We start from the raw sequence: 22265 nt of genomic DNA, 5'->3' as shown, positions 1-22265 counted from the left end.
TGGACAGGCGGTCTTGTGCAAGACCCCACCCACCAAATGTTTAAAGTTTGCAAATGTGTTACCACATTCATGAGGGCTCAGGAAATTAATTCCATTTGATGATCTGATGCAGGGGACTTTCCCTCAGTAGCCAGCAACCCCAGTGTACCAACTACAGAAGGATACTGATGTAGAGACCAAGGAAACGAGGAGTTCTGCCACAAAGGCACCTGGGATACCTGCCAGGAGCCAGTGGGAGGACTGAGGGGGGAAACAAGCCACAGCGTCTGTCAGGTTAGTGAGCGAACAACCAATCCATGGTGGCTTATTCTCAGGGTGGCTTAGCATGATGTGCGAACTCACCCATTATATTGAACATAGTAATTCTGACTAAACATTTATCTTGCTAGTAAAACAAGAGAACTTCATGTATATCGGGTGCACAACCCATGGCCTGCATGCTGCCTCCCCTCAAAGGTCTTCACTGTGGCCCCCCACAGGTGCCCTGCCTCCCCCACACTCGCTTTTTACTCCCTCAGTGATCCTCATACAGATCACCCTCTTCTGTCACTGCTACTAGCAAGGAAAGAGCAATCTGTATCAGGATTGTAGGGGGGTGTACGTATGTGCTCACGCATGTGAATCTGGCCCCTAATCCCAGAGGTGGCATCTTATGTGGCCCTCGGGGTTGAAAAGGTTGTGCATCCCTGATGTATATGATTATGCTTAGAATACACTTCACAAGGCGAACACATGCTAAGAATTGGATTTATACCTTTTGCCAGGGAGGTGGATATTATGTGACTGAGAGAGCTCAAACTTACGCATGTCTACTTGAAAGTAAGCCTCCTGGGTACATGGATATAGCATTACAGTCCTAGGCTATATGGGACTTAATTCTGAGTAGACATGATGGATAGAACTGCACTGTGAGTATTGCTGTTTCGTTTCAATTAGCTTCCTTGTCACCAGTTTCATTGTAATAATTTGATTTTAGTCAACATTTCTGGTCATACTTTAAAACAACAACTGCCTGATGAGTTTTTCTTCTTGTTCTTCCCCTACAGCTTTCTGGTTAGTTTTATGGTTGATGCACGTGGGGGTTCAATGAGGGGCAGCCGTCACCATGGCATGAGGATTATTATTCCACCACGCAAATGCACAGCACCCACCCGCATTACCTGCCGCTTGGTAAAGAGGCATAAACTGGCCAGCCCTCCACCCATGGTTGAAGGAGAAGGATTGGCTAGTAGACTGGTAGAAATGGGGCCTTCAGGTGCACAGTTCTTAGGGTGAGTTGTTCTGTGAATTGTATTGTTGGCCGCCATATTACTTCTGTATTTTTTTCCCCTTTATCATTTGGATCTACGCATTTCCTACTGAAATAACTGAATTTGAGGTAGGCCTCCATTCCTTTTAGGTCTGTAATTTTATCTGAGGCAGAATTCTCTATGGTATCAAGAAAAATTTTACCTGCTTCAAATTTAGGGGGGGGGGAATCAATTAACCAAAATCTTCTCTGTTAGTCTTGATTAATCTATGTATATAATGGCAGGATTTGGAAGCACTGTGAAATTAGATGCTCAGCACCCAACGATTACGAAATGCCATTGACTTCCAATGTATACAAATACTCTATACAAATAGCTCCCTCATCCCTGAGAGCTGCATGCCTATACTTAGAGAAGAATGAATACCTAAATGTGCATTTTGTAGCAGTTCATCTGAACAATCTACTATCACAAATGCCAACAGCACACATTTTTCAAAGCTAACTTTAGGGGAAACAATCCACTATGATATGGGGTACATAATTATAGATATATAGATATATATATTAAAAGATGATAAATTTTGTTCATTACCCTACATGGTCCCTGGTAGAAAGTTCTGTCGGTAATGACAGCTTGTTCCTAATTTCCCCTCTTGTTTTTCTTCCTGCTGCATGGATGTTATTCAGTAAACTGCACCTTCCCACCAATCCTCCCCCTCTAAATGAGGGTGAGAGCATGGTTAGCCGAATCCTGCAGCTTGGGCCTCAAGGAACAAAATTTATTGGGTAGGATGTTTATAAGAAAAGATATCAAATGTCTATAGTTCTTTTCTTTTTTTAAACAAAATTGTTCTGACTTGCTTTTTTTATGGTTTTGTGTTTTGGTCATTCCCATTTTTTAAGTTAACAACAACAACAACAAGCTTTCAGTTGATTTAACCATCACTGAAAGAAAAATCATAGTGGCTTGATTTTATTCTAGCACTGCTCCTGTAAAACTGATATTGTGCTTCTAGGCATGTGGAATTCACTGCAAGCATTTCTGCTTTTATAACTTCTGTGCCTTTTCCTAATTTTTAATCAAATTGTAACTGTTTCAGCTGTTGACAATATTAAAAAAAACCCACACTACACACACATGGTGATGGTCCTTTGGTTTTAGTCTTGTTGGTAGAGAAGGTATTTATACATGATTTTGGAGTCAGCTTATGGCAAGTAATAGCATTGCCAAATTTGAGCCATTTTCAACAAGTAGATATGTGTAAAACAGGGGTGGCCAAATATAAGCCTGTGGTGTGAAACTGTCTCCCATGGAACCGTGTGGTGGATATCACAGTAAGAAGATCAGTAAGGATGGGCAGGCATCCTGAAATATGGTGTCCTCCATTATTGATCTTTCCCAACATAGTGCAACCAGAGGGGAATGTTCCAGGGTACCCTCTCAGCTCATATGGGGCAGTAACAAGGTCTTAACAAGTCAATGGCCTATGTTTACTAGAAGTATACCATAGAGCAGCCTTCCCTAACCTGGTGTCCTCCAGATACTTTCAACTACAACTTTCATCAGCCCCAACCAGCATGGCTAATTGTCCAGGATGATGGGTGTTGCAGTCCAAGATATCTGGAGGACAACAGGTTGGGGAAGGCTGCCCTGGAATGTGCCCTGTAACCATCTATAATATGCAGATAGATTTCTTGGCAGATAAATTGATGTAGAAAAAGGTTTTCCTGAGGGTCAGAAGTCCATCTCCCTAGTCATCTGCTGCTGATCGGAAAGGAATGTTATTCTGAATTTTATGATTAGTACATTCTCCAAGCTCTATGAATGATCTGAGAACATCGGAGGCTGTAGCATTATCAGAGCTGAGGACCTGATCAGTGCCTGGATACAAGACCATTGGGAGCCACATATAAACTCCTGTGAGTTTCCAAGGAAGAGTAGGGTAGAAGTATAATAAATACATAAACAAACAAATTTCATGTGGCTTAGTGCCAGGATGAACACAATACACACTCTTCACTTACCTTTGTCTCTGGGCTAAACTAGATGTGATGATGATCACACAATTAGCAGTTTGTTGTTGCTTTAAAAAAGTAAATAGCAGCTGTTGGGGGGGGAATCCAGATTGGGACCACACTGGAGGGAGGGATTTAACCCTTTGCCCTCAGTATGGTCCCAATCCAGATACCCCCTTTCCCATGGCAGCTATTTGCATCACATGGAAAGCTTCCATTGGCATATAGATAAAGAGTAGAATACTTTCTCCTCCCTCTTCCCCCTCCATTGTCCCAATCCATATTGCCCCACCCACACACTTTTTTTTTTTTTTTAAGTCACACAACTCCTAGTTGCATGATTACCATCATATCTAATTTGGCCCTTTGCTTTTGTCTTTGGGCAATTATAGCCAGCAGGTTTGTTGTTGCTGTTTGCAACACTTGTTAGCAAACTCTCTGTAGAGCATGGGTAGGTGCCCTCCAGATGTTTTGGACTACAACTCCCATAATTCCTGGCCATGGGCCTTCCTGGCTGGGGCTTATGGGAGCTGGACACTGAGAACTTAGAATTTTATTTCCTACACACACATGCGCGCACGCACAAACACACACACAGTGCCCCAGTTTATAGATGGGTACTGTCTTGTTCCTGTTGTGCTCATAGTGTACCTCTGCATGCCACCATCTTCTAATACATTTCTTAAAATGCTGAGGAGTGGCAGTTTGGCCACCCCTGTCACCAAAGTTAGTCTTATTTATTAGAATTCAATAAATGATCTGGTTGAATAAGACTGATGAAAAGTTAACCCTTTTAAAACTGAATTATGTTTCAGGTTGGAAAACAAAGTGTGTGTTTTGAATAAACATATTGTATAAAAAAGAGAAAGCTATAATATTCGTATTTAAAATCTTTGAAAAGCTTTGACTGCAGTCAAAGGTTGTGAAGTTTAACGTAGCATGTTGTTCCAAGTCCTGTGTTCAATACCTTCTCTGTGAGTACTGTTTATATTCATGCACAAAACTGTGTGGGTCTTAATGTAGAGAGACAGTATCTGACATATTCACCTGCAAAGTTTGTATTCAAAGGATAATTTTCAGTGTGCTGAAACATTTTCTAAGTTGGGAGCTGTGAGTGAAGGTTGGGCAAGCAAGTGGAGTGGCTGATATCCATCTCCTTTTGAGATGGTGGAACAAATCCCCAAATGCAGTACTAAAATAACAATTGGCACTTTGCAGAAATAAACAAAGGCACAATCTAGCCAGAGTTAAGCATTTATTCATCCCATAGTATTATTTAGGCTTGTGCTAAATGCACCCATTGAAATCAGTGGGATGTAAAAGTCGTTAAATTAACTGGACCATGCCCTAAATTGTCTTTTTTTAAAAAACAGATCCCTGCTGTTATTACTGTTTCTAATTCTCCACCATAATGGAAACAATATAAGAGCTGGAGAAAATCTGTAGGGATTCGTAGTTAACATCAACTGGTAGCTCTTTGATGTTTACACCGCATGGTGATAGATATAGATATAGATTAGATATAGATATATAATGGAACAAACCTATGTACAACCTCTGTGGGAAATTAATGATACTGTCTGTTTAAATGTCTTCAAGCTGCATAATCCATAACTGCTCATGTTTCTGTGACGAAATCCTTCAAATACTTCTCTTGATCATGAGCAAAGAAGCCCATCTTATTAAGGAATGGCACGGGGAAAAAAGAGCTGTAACTGATTGTTTTTCACAATGGTGACTTAATTTTGCACTTGTAATCCCAGATGTAAGGCACACAGTCAAGTAACATTAGGTGTATCATTTAAATAGGGTTGGAAATACGTTGCAGCTGCTATCCAATGCGAAAACAGTTGCATAAGCTCATGGTTCTTTCCCAGACCTATTTTGGTGGGTAACAAATTGTGCAGGCCTGTTTAGCCAAGAGCAGGGGTACTAATTAGTTAGCTGTTTGAACTGGTACCCATTGTGAAAGTACAAGAGCATTTCTCTCTAGTGGTTGAGAGACCAAGATTGTGAAACTGAGCTAGTGTAAGAGATCCAGAGTATCATCTAAGGTCACTCCTAGTTGCATCATTGCAAAGGACAAAGCAGTGGATTCTCGTGTGGCATGGTTGATCATGCCTAGCAACACTGGCCTGGTACAGATGTAATATTCACAGTCTCCTAACTAATGAAAACCTGCTTCTAACCATGGTTTCAAACTCTGATTTGAAACTAACCATAGTTAACATTAACATCAGATCAGCTACAGAAAGATAAGGAAGGGGGAGTTCTTATGTGACGGGGAAAGGGGCATGAGAGCCTATAGAGCAATCTGGATCTAATTGTGGTTGAGAGAAGACTTTGGGGAAGGACTATAGTTTAGAGGTAGCTTAGCATACTAAGCTAGGTTCTAGATTCATGACCCAGTATCCCCAGGTAAGAAATCTCAGTTGATGGGAAAGTTCATGGGCTGAGACCCTGGAGACCTGCTGCCAGTCAGAGTAGACATTACTGGGGTAAATTGACAAATAGTCTGACCTGATATGTTCATTTGTAATGTTACATCTGCATTGGACCACTAAATTTTGCTGCCATGGAAGGAAGCAACCTGGTAATACCACTGCTTTCTATTTGTATACAAGGTCCAAAATATTTCCTGGAATCCTCCAGGTTAAGTTGTTTAGCAGATCCTTTCTACATCCATAAACTGATACCAGTAGGCTTTGACATCAAGGCTGAAGCCAGGGAATCTTCATTGTACATAAAATAAAGATCACATAGAGGCATTCTGACATGCAGATGCTCCCAGAAGTGGCTAAATCTACTCCAGATCATATCTGATTAATATTTATCAAGGGCTTTAGCATATGAAGCACGTGGAAAGAAACATGAGTTCACTCGAAAGGTGGTGGAGAAAAATAGATACCTCAACTGATGGTCAAGCTCTAACAGCCCCATCCCACACATGCTAATTTGAGAGTAAACCCTATTGAATTTAGTGGGACTTACCCCATTGAATTCAATGGGACTGATTTGCCCTATTGAACTCAATGTGGCTTTATAAAATTAGATTGTGTACATTTCAGTTTGCAATAATTTGTTTGCATGAAAGATTTCATCTCAGTGTTCTACTGGAGAAAAAGATATGCTTTCCATCCAAGTCAGTGTAAAAGTGGCATGTCAGCAAAATGGAACGTGTTTGGTTTTTTGTCTTAAACCTGACTGTGTCTCTTCTACACCTGAGAATCAAAATCTGTCTTTGCCTATGCTGGTGCATTGTCCATTGATACTGATTAAAGGGCTGTGTGTATTCTGTGGTTCTGTGCAAGGTCAGAAAAAGTACAGATTGTGGTGCTGGGCACAGAATCCATCTTCCTGAGACTCTCAGTGTTCCCTCCCCTTTTTTAAGTTTCTAGTCCTTATGGCTTGAAAGAAGGGCTTGAAACTGTATGGATAATAAGATCTCCCATGGTCGGGGAATGGAGCTTCAGTGCCTGTTTAAACCAGCTTTTATTTGCAATGTATTTTAATAACTTTGGAGCAAAATGTCAGTTCTCTCTTTTTCTTTTTTAAATGCAGAGCACACATGCAGCCCTGAGTAAATAGCATGTTGTATGTGCAGGACTGTGTATGTGTGTGTGTGTATGTGTGTGAAAACACACACACACCATGATTCTGCTGAAGCAGAGGAAAAGCAAAATCCAGCTTTGTGAGTGTCTCATCTTTAAAACAATTTTTTTAAAAGCAAGTATGCAGCTGATTGTGGTTGCAATGATATGCTTGGAATTGGGTGGAGAACATTAGGTGAAGTCTCAAAACAAAGCCAGAAGGATTATTAAGATTTTCCGAAATTGGGGTCCCGCACATCAGTGTCCTGCATTTCTTCTTATTTCTTCCTGCAACTAGCAGAAGCAGAAAGAATTATGCAAACAGAAAGAGCTTATCCGAATTAGCTTAAGTTGCATAATTTATACCAGTTGCAGAATTCAGCTTGTCTTGGCACAGAATTTCAGTTACTTTGATACAACAAAAAGTTGGCCTTTTTTTTTTTTTTAGTGCTGAGTACACACAGCCCTGAATATATGGCATTGTGTATGCATAGCCAAGCGCAGGATGAGCTTGCCTGCTGAAACCCTTTCTTTTTATTTGCATATATGTACTTTTGTAACTTCTGTTTGTTTCTGCAAATTGATGTATGTCAGCAGTCCTGTGTCTGCTTATCTCCATGTGTAATTGGAGTGGATCATTAAAAACAGTAACTTGCACTTAGAAGTGGAAAGGGTTTTGCAGCTTTGCCAGTTATTAACCATTTTTTCCCATAAGCGTGCTTGTAACTATATGACAAAATAAAGAGCTCTCAATAAGGGAGGGGTGTTTAGAGAACCAAAAAATGCATGTACAATATGAATGACTTCTTCTTCTTTTTATTTGGTGTAGTCCTGTCATAGTGGAAATCCCCCATTTTGGATCGATGCGAGGAAAGGAAAGGGAACTGATTGTGCTCCGAAGTGAAAATGGTGAAACATGGAAGGAACATCAGTATGACAGCAGGCATGAAAACCTCACTGAAATACTGAATGGCATGAATGAAGGTAAATATGTCCCACTACCACTTTCGCCTGTACTAATGTTAACTGCTGGAGAAATACTGAGTAGAAAAATGCGTTGTTTTATAAATGATAAGCTGAATCGCATGGCAACTGTACAAATGACATCACCACAGCACAATATGGTATGGATATACACCCATAGGAATCATCCCTGCCAGCAGAAAAAATATATAACCCTCCAATCAAGAACTAATTATGGAAGTGCAAAAAGGTTATGAAATATTTTTCAGTGTCCAGATGTATGTTCCAGAAGTGAATAAATGATGCCCATTTAACTTCAGAATTATTACTTATCATCCTCCCTTTTAAAAAAATCAGTTTTGCTACTTCTGTTAATTCTACCACAATGCATAACTTCCATAGCATTCCAATTTTGTTGGAACTTCCCTTGTTTTCCATCTCACTACTGTTTCCATTTATGCCAATGTTAAGTCATTTTCACACATTTTCAGCTGGAAAATTTGTTATTCCCTAAGTCAGGGGTGGGCAAAAACCAGATCTCTAGACATTTTGGACTTCAACTCACAGCATTCCTGACAATTGGCCATACTGGCAGAGGATTTGGGGCGCTGAAGTCCAAAACATCTGGAGATCTACCTTTTGCCCACTGCTGCCCTAAGTCAGCCTTTCCCAAGGTGGTGCCCTCCAGATGTTTTGGAGTACAACCCTAGTAATCCCTGTAATCCATGCTGACTGAGGCTGATGGGACCTGTAGACCAAAACATCTGGAAGATACCACATTGGGGAAGGCTGCCCTAAATATTTACTGTTAGCTTACAACTCTGATATATAATAGTGGCTCCAAACCATTTTTGCCAAGGAATCAATGAGTGGAATATTTGTCTTGGTTGGAAAAATTCCATTCCTGGAAATTAAGTAGCCTTACATGTCCTGCTGCCTTCGCAAAGTCAGGGACTTTGATTAGGCTGTACACACTTACTTAAAATTGCTTCAGTCAATGTATAATGCAAATGTAAAATCTGCACTGGCTGGGATGTACATTTAGTTCTCCTATCTTCTTTCTCTCCCACACCACGAGCATTTACTTATGGAACAACTAAGTTCTGCTGAATCAAGGGCCTATCTATTCCAAAACCTGATTTTCCGTGGTGGCCAGCCAAATGCCTCTGGGAAGTCCACAAGCAGGGCATGGAGGCAACATGTTTGTCTCCCCACTATCGCCATCACAACTGATATTAAGAGGCATAGTGCTCCTGACTATGGAGGTCCTATTTAGCGATCATGACTAATCCTCTTAGACTGCATGTGGGCAATCCATAGCCTGCAAACAGTATGTGTCCTACAGCTGCCTCTACTGTGACTTGTGGGCGCCCTCCTGCCACAGTCACCACCAGAATCATGCTCCCCTGTCACACCAAACAAGTGTTGGCAGGCTGGTGGGAACACAGTTTAAATGGGGAGGGTGGCATGCAGCGATGGCTCTCCCAACACGCCATCCTCGCCAGCACCATCGCGCTCTTCCCAGCCTGTCACATACCTGTTTGGTGGACTGTAGAGATCACAGTTTACATAGGGAATACCATGTATGAGAAAATAATCCCTGCTCGTCATCCTCCCTATTTAAATCATGGACCTCCCTGCTGCCCAGTTGATTGGCTTTGGGCTCCTCAGCTGTTCCCTGCAGCAATCAGCTAGGCAGCAAGGGGAAGGTGTAATGGAATCTCAGCAGTCAGGGATGGGGTGTTTACACAGAGATGGGAATGGGGAATGTGTGTGAGAGAGTGGGGGGGAATGCTGGAGGCTTTGAGAGTGGGGGGAATGCATGTGCACGTGTATGGGTGTGAGAGTGAGTGGAGAGAAAACTGTGTATGTGTGAGGGAGGGGGGCGAAGGGACGCTCTCCAGCCCTAGCCGGGCTCAACACTGCCATCAGCCACACCCACACCCTGCATACAGCCCTGGACCTCATTCATTGCCCAGCACCACATGCGGATCTCAGGTGCAAAAATGTTGCCCACCCCCGCTTTAGACACAAGAGACTCATAGGTGCTTTTAAAAAAATCAAATGCTGCTGAAAATGGTGTAGGGACTGGTTTAGCTATGAGTATACTCCTCTACATGAAGTGGCCTAGCTATTTCTAGCGGCAGTTCAAATTAGCACGGTAGCACTATTTTCAGCCACTATGCTCACCTGAATTGCTGCTGGTGGCAGGGATGTGCCAGATCAGACATTGCTTCCCCCATGTGGTTATGTCTGTGGCAAAGGCCAGGCTTCTCTGTTTGAAGAAATGTACAAATGCCTGTGTATAGTATGGAAACGGTGAGAAGGGGATGCTGCATATTGAAGTGATGGCATCTTGATGACGAATAGGAGCTGTCCAGGTATTATTACTTCTTTGTTATCTGATTCTACCGTGAGATAAATTATAGTCACCCATTCCTTGTCTCTTCTCCATGTTAAAATGGAATAATTTCTGTTTTCCTGAGAGCAGCACCCTCTCCTGGCAAACATAGGTATCAACTCCAAAACACTATCTATAGACATTTTTAAATGGTAGAGATCTTTGAAAAGGGGCTGGAGGAAAATGCTGGAGGAAAATTCTGAGAGTGCCTTGGACTGAAAGAAGATCAAACCAGTCCATACTCCAGGAAATAAAGCCAGACTGCTCACTTGAGGGAATGATATTAAATGCAATACTGAAGTACTTTGGCCACATAATGAGAAGACAGGACACCCTGGAGAAGATGCTGATGCTAGGGCAAGTGGAAGGCAAAAGGAAGAGGGGCCAACCAAGGGCAAGATGGATGGATGATATTCTGGAGATGACGGACTCAACACTGGGGGAGCTGGGGGTGGCGACGGCCAACAGGAAGCTCTGGCGTGGGCTGGTCCATGAAGTCACGAAGAGTCGGAAGCGACTGACCGAATAAACAACAAATGTATGAAACATAACCCAGGACTTTATTTTACATCAGAAGTTGTGATGTAAAATTCATTAGATACATAAATAATAATACAAATATTTTTATATTTGCCTGTATCTTATCCAACATTTCCTAAGATCCAATCATCATGAGCTATTCTAACCAATCCATAAAGAGCAGGGCATATTCCACCCACCCAAAACAAAAACTTGTGTGGGTGTATGTTGAGGATTCACCTTACAGCCACCAGCTTGATTTTTTAGGTGATTCTTTGGAAGTGGAAGAGGAGACGTCCTTTGAGAAATCATTAGGTTAAGGACAGTTTATATGTTTCATAGTTACTCAAAGACATCCTTGGGCAAGGCAGAAATAGCGAAGACCCTCTTCGAAAATGCCAGTCATATAATCGCTGAGCGGTGATATTTGTGCCTGATTAAAACATTGTCAGTTTTTCCTTACGTAGAGCTAGACAGTGCCGAAGAACTCGAGAAGAAGCGCATCTGCAGAATTATTACAAAGGACTTTCCCCAGTACTTCGCGGTGGTTTCACGAATTAAGCAAGAAAGCAACCAGATCGGTCCAGAGGGTGGCATCCTGAGCAGCACAACTGTGCCTCGTGTCCAAGCTTCTTTCCCCGAAGGAGCATTAACCAAAAGGATACGAGTAGGCCTTCAGGTAACACGATCACGTATTTGAAAACCAGAGGCCAGGTTTACGTGAACTAGGGATGTGTGAATCAGCAAAGCCTGAGCTCGCCAAAGTTCTCCGAATTCCAGCTCAGAGCTCATTCTGACTCAAGTCCATGTCAGATTGCTGACTTTTTTCTTTTTGCATGAAAATCTGTGCGTGTTTTCCTAAATGTATGCATCAATTGTGCGATCTTTAAAACATATGCATTCTTCTCCCAATGATTAAAGTATATTTAGGTGCATTTTTTCCAAAGTACATATTTTTTCATGCACATTTTTCAAATCTACACATGCTGTCGAGTGTATTTTTTTTAGTCCAGGAATCCCATTGCAAGCTTGAAAATGTACAGGCTTTGACTGTAGATTATGTCTGAGTCCATATTCTGTCCGGAAGGTACAAACTGAGTAAATCCTGATTTTAAAAAATGAACTAAAATGAATTTCTCATATATCCCTAACCTGAATCAGATCAGATGACACATCTCGCCTAATCTGGCTCAAGATGAGGAGCGGAACAAGTTCACATATTGTGCCACCCCTGCATGTGCAACACAGGGATGGAACATGTGAAATGTGTGTACAGTTCAACACATGAAGGTGAAAATTGCTTTGTTGATTCCCTGATTCAATGAGGAAATCAACCACAACAATTTTGCCTATGTGGAAGTGTACACGTGTAGGCAGAATTTGTGGGAATGGCAGAGGCAAGACAGTGTATTAGGTGGGCAAGAGGAGCTGAGCATACATGCTCAGCTCCACTCATTGTGCTGGTTCAGAGGAGATGTATCAATGAAAAAAGGTGCAGCTTTTCTCACTCCTGTCTGGCAAACTGCAGCTGCCAAAATGTCCTCTTGTGTGCAACTCATTAAAGGTACAAGAACCCTGTCCTCCTTCACATTTGATCACCATACAACAGGCTTCCCCAACCCAGTGCCCTCTGGATGTTTTGGACTACAACTTCCAGCATCTCTGTCCATTGGCCATGCTGCCTAGGGCTGATGGGAATTGAAGTCCAAAACATCTGGAGGGCACCAGGTTAGGGAAGGTTGCACTACTGTAATGTAAGCATCTCAGGATCTGAATTCTGAATCCAACGTTTAACAACAGTATATACAAGGCATATTTTAACTTTACATTTGCAAACTTATTTGCTTGCAAGGGGGTATGATAGTGCCCGGGTGGAGATCTCTAGAAGGTTACATGATGTTGATACTCAAACTGCAATGGCCACTGCTGCTGGGAGGCATTCTAATACGCTCTACAAAAGTATTGTTTCTCCTGTTTGTCCTCTGTTGGCTCATATGAGTTGAGATGGCTTCTGACTAAATGCAGACTGAATTCTCTGAAGTTGATGGAGGTGAAGGCATGGTATAGGATTCCCCATGGTGCGAAAGGATACTGCCCAGTTGGCTGTCCCAAGATAGAGGACACAGTACACTTTTTAATGGAATGTCGCCTGTATGCAGAGCTGAGGAAGCAATATCTAGAGCCCTTAACAGTTCAGTCTAGTAACAAATCTTCTTGAAGTATAACCTCATTATTACTGGCTGGTACAGATTACTATATGTTCTAAAGGACCACCACGTTTGTCCAATGAGCTTGGGAGAAACTAAAATTATTGACTTACAAAGAAGATTAAGCCTGCTAATATATTATAGTAGGTTAATAAATATTGTTTAGACTCTGTGAAATGTCTTAATTAGCTGTGTCATACTTGCCCTCCTTAATATTTCTTATTTGGTATCACTTTCTGTTTAAGAGGGACATTTATTATGTTTCTGTAAGTGTATGGCCTGATTATTGACCATACGCTTACAGACCATAAGCTTACAGTTTATTTAAGCAATAAACTGAACAAATGAACTCTACAGCTATGAGGATATTTTTTTCAGGTCCTCCATTGCAGTGAAACATCTCACATTGTTGAGACTGATAGAAGACCAAAAAGAATAAACGTTTGCAATGTGTTAATACTGCATTCATATTATTGAATTTTGTAATTGATTTTCACCTCCAAATCCTGGATTCATGTGGCTTTTGCAACATACACCAAAATATAAATGTTACAGAAATATTTACAGTATTTGTAAAAATACAAATATGCATTTTTGAGGATCTGCCATGATGTCCCATAAAACGGAGAAGACTAGCATTATATTCTAAGACGCTACAAGATGTAAAGAAAGAATAATTCAGCTTTCCTTGGAAAAAACCCCACACCTTAATATCATAAATTTAAGCTCTCTTTCTGTATTAATATTAGGCTCAACCAGTTCCTGATGAAACGGTCAAGAAAATCCTTGGCAATAAAGCAACGTTCAGCCCCATTGTCACTGTGGAACCAAGAAGAAGAAAATTCCATAAACCAATCACCATGACAATTCCTGTGCCGCCCCCATCGGGGGAAGGGATAACCAATGGATACAAAGGCGACACAACGCCCAGCCTTCGTCTACTATGTAGCATTACAGGTTAGACCAGCGGTGGGGTGCTTTTTTTTCTGTCAAGGATTGCATTGCCTCAGGGGTAATCTGTTGGGGGGGGCACATTCCAGTGTTGGGTGGGTGGAACTGAAACCCCCTTTTCTCTATGACTGGGCTACCCCCTTTTCTCTGTTTGTGCCATTCTCCTCCATGCCCGCCCATGCCCCTGCCCATCTCTATCTCCCTTCCTTTTCCTTCCCTCTTCTTCCCTGTCCAGTGGGCTGGCAGGGGAGAGACAGATCACTCTTGCCTGAGGTCTGAATGGCTCGCTTGCAGAAGGTTTTTGAAATTAAGCCATGGGCTGCAAGTTGCCTGCCCCGAGACAAACAAAGGGATAAGAAAGTACATCCACATTTATTCAGCATCTTTCTAAATGTTTTATTGCTAAAATAAGTTGGAGGCTTCCAAATATCAAAAAAGATGCAGCAATAAAAAATCGTGGTAAGGGAATTCTGCACCAAGAAAAATGGAATCCTGTAACCTGTATAAATTATGCAAATTAAGTAAAAATAGCATACCCTATTTTAATTTTGCATGATTTTGCCTTGCCATTTTTACTATTCTGCCTATTTTGTTCTGGCTTTAAATGTTATGAGGAAGAGCAATAAAGTATGCATGGCACTGAAGAGGCACTAGTGCTGCCGGTGGGAGAGAAGCAGGAAGCATCTTTGTGCCTGGTCTGAATCTTCCTAAGCACTAAGCGCTTCTTAAGCACAGTGGGAGAGAAGCAGGAAGCATCTAATGCAGCACTGTATAATTGTTTCTCTCGCCATCAGCTGATGTCTTAATCCTGTGAACCTAGCTTCATCATCCTTGACTGATGTGTTGTCAGCATGGCTGCAATTCTGCTCTCTGTGTAAGGGTCTCTGCTCCTCACACTGGGTCATGCACAGTCCCAAACCCTTCATGCACATGCACAATACGCTTGCCTAGAACTGGAGTGAATGCCAGGGAATATGTACCCTGAACTGCTCACTGCCTCGAGAGGAGGAGCAGCGGCCAGGAATTTCATGAAGGAAGGAGTGGAGGGAAAGAAAGCATATGCCTTCCAAAGACATTAGCTAAAACAGCCACCACAAAAAATAAGGGGGCAGCTCCCCCACACTGTAATCCAAGCCCTGCGTCACTCACCACCTCCATGGCCTTCCCTCTGGAAATGGAGAACGGGTCCATCCCAAATTATCACCAGGTTATCATAGAATAGTAGGGTTGGAAAGGGCCTGCCTATAAGACCATCGAGTCCAACCCCAGACCATCAAGTCCAACCCCATATATGGGTATCTCAGTGAAAGGATGTGCCAGATTTTAGGGTAGTTGTTTTTTTGCCCCACTTTTTAAGTTTAAAAGCCCTCAACGTGGCTTGCAAAACAAAAATTGCTTAAATCTTAGATCTGTGCTCTTTCTTTGACTGCCAGCAGGAAGGGGAGGAGCCTAATGACAGTTGATCTCAGGCAGGCCAATGGAGGAGGCACTGCTGTCTTGCCTCTCCCTCTGATCATTACATCTAGGTTTCCTAAAAGGCTCCATCTTGTTTCTTCCATCTGTTCAACTTGCTTTAGCAGCTACAAGCCTCCTCCTCCTCATTCTTCTAGCATCCATCTTTCTTGTGAGAAGAGGCTTCACCTTGTCATGCGTATTGCTTTTCCTCTGTCTAACTATTTTTGCTGCCCAAATATAGGAATAGTAACTTGACTTCTAGTCCTATGGTATACTCACTTCTATTAATAATTATTGTAATAAACTGACTGACTTAGGGGTCAAATAAAACGTAGATCAAGGAGAAGCATCAGCCCTATTCAGGCATTCTGTACCTGAATAGGGCAAACATGTGATGAGAGGAAGTGCTCCATGCCTGTCCCCCCTTCGTCATAGTCATTGCCCTCAACTCATTGAGGGTGGCTATCTGAAGAGCAGAGCCTCCTCTCAGACAGTGATTTTCCAGTGTTCTGGCTCACATGGAGAGCCTCCACAGATACATGAGGCTCTCTCCTTCAGACAGTCATCCTCCACAAGTAGAGGGCGAGGAACACGACAGAGGGGAGGGGCTGGAACTATCCATCTTGTCATGTGTTTGCCCTATTCACGTACAGAATGCCTGAATAAGAATATACTTAAGCACAATTTGAAATCTGTGCAAATACTGAGAACATTTTTAAACATGTGTCACTTACTCATCTTTTATTCCCTAGGAGGTACTTCACCAGCTCAGTGGGAAGATATCACAGGAACCACCCCGCTGACCTTTGTAAATGATTGTGTCTCTTTCACAACCAATGTTTCAGCCAGGTATAGTAAAAGCAAATGCAAACCAGATTATTATCTTCTGTAAAGGTTTATCAGTTGTATGACAAAGATTGAAAAGACTTCTGTGACATATGCTGGTATATCTGGTTCAATAGCATGACATTTTTTGCTGGGGGGCGGTGTGGAAGACGAGCAAAAATAGACTATTTAGTACAGATTGAAAATTCTCCCCATCTGAATTTCTCCTCAGTTTTTAGTGTTCCAAATTACTTGGTCTTGTTTGCAGAGAGGGACCATAATGTATTCACAATCTGCCATTCTTCTGTTTTGATTTCTGGACTTTGTACACACCACTGTCCATGAGCAGTTGCCACAACTTTTCAGTTGCTTCTGTTCATTCACTTTTCTTTTCTTTCCTTTTCTTTAACATGCAGGTTACCACTGTGCACAAGACCTTGTAGGCATTGAAAAAAACACCGTGTACAAAGGAATATTGATGCAATGGTGCACACATGATCATATTACAGTTCCTTTTTGTACAGTGCACGCAGGGGCTGGATGGAAAAATAAGACATGAATGAACAGAAGGGAGAGAAACCTGTGTTAGATTTCACTTGTACCAATTCTGGAATTAATTTTAGAAATTCTCCATGTTTTATTGGAGCAATTCATGAGGCAGAGCCAAGCCATCAAGCGATAGGAGGGGAAGAGGAAAAAACCACTCACTAATGATAGATATTCCAACAGTCACAGATCATGCAAGTTCCATGGTTAAGAACAACCAGTGAGTCTTCTGGAAGGGACCATAACTCAAGTTTAGAGTACATGCTTTGCATATAAAAGGAACAGATCAAATAAATAAATAAATTTATTTTTATTTATTTATTATTAAATTTATTAATTGCCCATCTGGCTGGTCACCCAGCCACTCTGGGAGATGTACAGCATACAATAAAACAGTTTAAAACAATAACATTCTACAATAAAAACATTTTCTAAAATACCCTAACCCACCCCAAATGCCTGCCTGAACAACCACATTTTTAATGCACGACAGAAGCTCATTAAAGAGGGGTCATGATGGAGTTCCCTAGGGAGGGAGTTCCACAGAGTGGGGGCCACCACAGAAAAGGCCCTCTCCCTCGTCCCCACCAGTCTAGCTGTCCTGGCTGATGGGACAGAGAGAAGGCCATCCAAGGCTGATCTTGTTAAGCAGCCTGTCTGGTGCTGCTGGAGGCGCTCCTTAAGATAGGCTGGGCCGGAACCAGATAGGGTTTTAAAGGTCAAAACCAACACCTTGAATTTGGCCCAGAAAACAACTGGTAACCAGTGCAACTCCTTCAGCACTGGAGTGATGTGATCTCGCTGGCGGCTGCCTGTAATCAGGCAAGCCGCCGCGTTCTGTACCAGCTGCAGCTTCCGAACCGTCTTCAAGGGTAACCCCACGTAGAGCGCATTACAGTAGTCTAAACGAGAGGAGACCAGGGCATGTACTACCGTTGGGAGCAGATGGTCGGGAAGGAAGGGGCGCAGCCGCCGTATCAGATGGAGTTGATACAGCGCTGTCCGGCTCACAGCTGACACCTGAGCCTCCATGGACAGCTGGGAGTCCAAAATGACCCCCAGGCTGCGGACCTGGTCTTTCAAGGATAGCCGTACCCCATTCAACACCAGGTCAACATCCCCCAACCTCCTCTTGTCTCCCACCAAAAGTACCTCGGTTGTCAAGGGCTCCTTGGAGGGCTCTCAGTCTAATCCAGTAGCCAAGTCCAGACACAGACAAAGGGATTCTTTTCAAAGCTTTATTCTTCTTTTACAACTTAACAGCTCTACAGGTAGCAACTAGATCTGAGCAGCAGCATCCCTATGCCCTAAGTTAGAACAGTTGGTCCCCATTTGAAGGGCAATTACTGGCAGACCCCTGAATATAAGGACTAGGGAGAATCCCTCCCCTTTTCCCTTGGATCCTCTGGGCGCAACCGTTCTGTAAGCGCGAACCATTTGGCGCCGCTCTCTGCGTCTGCGCCGCGCATCCCCCCCAGTCTGCTATCTGTGCTGAGTCACTCCCTGGACTGCTTTCTAAACTAGGAATGTGGGTGGGAGGAAGCTCCGTCAGCTGTTGGTCCTGGGAAAAAAGGAGCGCGCTCCTTTCCCGAAGGAGCGACTGCTCTTCCTCAGCATCAGAACTACTCTGGGATTCTATGGGCTCAGTGTCCACCCTGACATCGGTCTTGTCAGGGTTCAGCTTCAGCTTATTCCTCCCCATCCAGCCACTCACCGTCTCCAGACATTTGGACAGGGATTCTACGGCCAACCTTGGTAAAGATTTGAACGAGAGGTAGAGCTGCGTGTCATCTGCATATTGATGACACCGCACCCGAAACCTCCTGATGATAGCCCCCAGCGGCTTCACATAGATATTAAATAGCATCGGGGAGAGGATGGAACCCTGTGGCACCCCACAAGTGAGTGGCCACAGGTCCGAAACCTCCTCTCCCATGGCTACCCTCTAGTACCTGCCGGAGAGGAAGGACCGGAACCACCGCAATACGGTGTCTCCAATGCCCAACCCCTCCAGGCAGTCCAGGAGGATACTGTGGTCAATGGTATCAAAAGCTGCTAAGAGGTCGAGGAGAACAAGGAAGGAGCATTCACCCCTATCCAGATCCCTCCTCATATCATCTACCAAGGCGACCAAGGCCATTTCTGTCCCATGTCCAAGCCTGAAGCCCAACTGAAATGGGTCTAGATAATCAGTTTCTTCCAAGTGTGCCTTCAACTGCATTGCCACCACCCGCTGAATCATCTTGCCCAAAAATGGCAGATTTGAGACTGGGCAAAAGTTGTTCAGAACTTGGGGATCCAAGGAGGGCTTCTTTAAGAGTGGTCTTATCACTGCCTCCTTGAGGGCTGATGGCATCACTCCCTCCTCAAGGGAGGCATTCACCACCGCCCTGATCCCCTCACCCAGAAAAATGCTTTTTCATGAGCTTCCCCAGATTTGGAGGAAAAGAATGTGCAAATGAATAAAAGATTGAAGGATTGTGATTTGGGGCAGTATCCAACAGAATCATTCCACATACTCAAATAGCACGAACAGAGCTCCACTGAATCTTTCCATTATGCAGCCAGTACACAACAGGTTGTGCAAGCAGAATGCACAACTGGTTGCATATAGGTTGCACAAGAGTTATGCAAAACTGGTTGTACAACAGGTTATGCAAGCATAATGCACAAGGTGGGATATAAATGCAATAAATAAATAAATAAATAAATAATTAAAAAAAACTGCTTGTGGTACCATGGTTGTGCAAACATAACTTTAATTGGATTCTTCTCTTGCGCATAGTTTGGAAACTACTTTCCACTAGCACAATAGCATTTACGATAACAGAACAACACAGTTGGATATTGCCCTTGTTGCTGCTAGTGAATTATAGGAGGTGTAGTTTAAAACAAATAAAGTTACGGAGGGTGGGGGAAAACAGTCATAGATTTGTCATGGTGATCCAGTAGAATATTTTTTGAGTCTTTGGCTCAGCTCTGAATGAACTAAATCTCCTTTGCATGATGAGCTGATTGGTCTTTCATATATCTATATATCCAGATTTTGGCTAGCAGACTGCCATCAAGTTCTCGAAACTGTCGGGCTGGCCACACAGCTTTATAGGGAATTAATATGTGTTCCATACATGGCCAAGTTTGTCATTTTTGCCAAAATGAATGATGCTGTGGAATCCACTTTGCGTTGCTTCTGCATGACAGATGATAAAGTTGACAAAACTTTGGAGCAGCAAGAGAATTTTGAAGAAGTTGCAAGGAGCAAAGACATTGAGGTACATCATGATTCAACAGTAAAAGCCTTCATTATAATCCTTTCTGTAGCGTTTGGAGGACTCTTTTAACAATTAATTAAATATGAAGAAGAGTACGAAAATGTAATGCATTCTAAATTAAGAAAGTTACAGTTTGTATTCTAATAAAGAATAAATGATGTCCATCTTCCTTGTGTGGATGTTGTATATTTAACTCTGTTCTGACCAAGAATTTTGTATGTTACTTTGTCCATTCCAGCTATTTCAAGGACTTTAATCAAGCCAGTTATTGACTGTAGGTACAATAGCCAATTTCTAGTGCTGGACATAATGGCTGTAAACCAGCCTTCTCCAACTGGGCACTCTCCAGATGTGCTGAAATACAAGTCCCATCATCCCCAGCCAGCACAATTCTTGGTCCTGCTGGCTGGGAATGATGGGGGTTGTTGTCCAACACATCTGAAGAGCAGCAGGTTAGGGGAAGGCTGCTCTAAACAAATTCAAAGTTAGCAATTTCATGGGCATATGAAAAATCATCAAAAGTGATTGCAGCAAGGTAATTCATCCAGCACCTAGGTCCAGGAAGCCTGAGCATACGTGCAGTTCTGCCAAGGATGGATGCAATCTGCATGGTCAGTTCCAACATGAGAATCTATCAGTTCAAAACATTTTATCTAATCTGGCTGAAGTAAGATACTAGGGTAATTGGGTGAAGAGCAGTTCTGTCAATGTCGGCTGGAACCTGGAGCTTCCCTTTCTCCTTTCTTCCTGGGGGAATTGGTGGAGCTAGGCATGGCCAATTACTGCTGAAATTTGTGAATCCATCTCCGCATCACCCCGTAGGTCCTTTTATTAACTGGGTGGAGGAAAAAAGGAGGCAGGTAAAGACCTGAGCTTGACGCGGCCATTGAAGGAAGAGATATAAATGGAAATAAACAGATGGAGTTCTGACTGCTTTTTTTATCCACAAAAGAATACACACACACATTGAGTTCATGTTGAAAAATATCTTTAAGTGCAACTTTAAAGAGTAATGTTAACAACTGAGATGCTCTCTATTTATTTTAATTGTTTTGAGCACTGGAATAGATCTGACAAATATTTTCTTGACCCAACAGGTTTTGGAAGGAAAGCCTATCTACGTGGATTGCTATGGGAACCTAGCCCCTTTGACAAAAGGAGGACAGCAACTTGTATTTAATTTTTATGCTTTCAAAGAAAACAGACTGCCATTTTCTATTAAGGTAAAAGTAAAGTCACTGGAGCGATACCACTGAGAAAAAGGGTTTTCTGTTTATACTAATGTGGAGGGTTTGGGGTTCTTTAAAGCTCATATTAGTGTGAGGGTTTTTTTTTTAAAAAAAAGGCACACCAGCCACTACAATGCACAATACAATTGCTACCACTTGACATGAACCTCCACCCCATACATTAAGAATGGCAGGTTGGAGCCTCCTCATGATGCACCTGGGAAATGGGGTTTGTGGCCGAAAAGAGCCCCAAGGCTCTGAAGTGATCCTCTGGAGGACAGACATCAGCATACCTCCTTGCTGGTGTTTAGAAAGCTTTACCATTCCCTCCTCTTCTTGGGCAAGAGGAGCAACCTGCTGCTTTTTTAATTTGATTACTGCAGATTGTTTTTTAAATCAGTTTTATTGTCTGGTTACACATTGTGGTTTTGTTAGGATTTTCATTCTGTTTGCAAATAGCCACTCAGATGCTTGAAGATGCAGCTTAGCAGTGCTTTTAAATAAATATATAACAATTTGTCCATCTACAGAAAATATGCCCTTATTGAGCTGACATGGCTGCCAGTGCCTGCATTACACTTTTTGCATGCCAACCTCAAAACAGGAGTAAACGCAGCCATTGGTTTGCTTGCGCTGATGATTTTCTTGATTCAACCTAGTTTGTTTCTAAACAACTTTGAAGTGTTGGTTTTGACCTATAAAGCTGTACGTGACCTATATCTAGGGGAATGGAAGGACCACCTTTTACCAGATGAGCCTGTCCTGTCATTAAGTTCACCTGAGGAGGCCCAGCTCTGGCTATTCCCACTTATGGAAGTTAGGCAGGTAGTGACCAGGGATGGAGCTTTTCCATGATGGTGCCCAGGTAGTGGAACCCCCTGCCAAGAAATCTTTATTTTGCACTCTCTTTCTTGGCAATTAAATGATACTTTAAAGTGACTTTGTTTGTCTGGGCTGTTGATTATTTAATGTTTCCTTTTTGCTGCTGCCAGGTGCCCTTTTATGGGATTTTATGGTAGATATTTTAAAAATAATAACT

General features: G+C 42.5%; 1 protein-coding gene across 1 annotated transcript in view; it reads left to right on the top strand.

The window, feature by feature from the left end:
* Window positions 1-22265, top strand: part of ANK3 (ankyrin 3) — a 320808-nt gene that overhangs the window by 257311 nt on the left and 41232 nt on the right. The window contains exons 27-33 of the mRNA XM_084845353.1: window positions 1047-1271; window positions 7688-7842; window positions 11209-11420; window positions 13698-13905; window positions 16107-16203; window positions 19769-19997; window positions 21095-21220. Coding sequence (XP_084701479.1) covers window positions 1047-1271; window positions 7688-7842; window positions 11209-11420; window positions 13698-13905; window positions 16107-16203; window positions 19769-19997; window positions 21095-21220 — 1252 coding nt within the window. The remainder of the gene's footprint in view (window positions 1-1046; window positions 1272-7687; window positions 7843-11208; window positions 11421-13697; window positions 13906-16106; window positions 16204-19768; window positions 19998-21094; window positions 21221-22265) is intronic.

Source organism: Heloderma suspectum, chromosome 3, assembly GCF_057233095.1.
Source record: "Heloderma suspectum isolate Gila_16-S chromosome 3, 16-S_ref, whole genome shotgun sequence".
In the NCBI taxonomy this organism is placed as follows: Eukaryota; Metazoa; Chordata; class Lepidosauria; order Squamata; family Helodermatidae; genus Heloderma; species Heloderma suspectum.
Note: the sequence above shows the minus strand (reverse complement) of the source record. Positions and strands in the feature narration are given on the sequence as shown.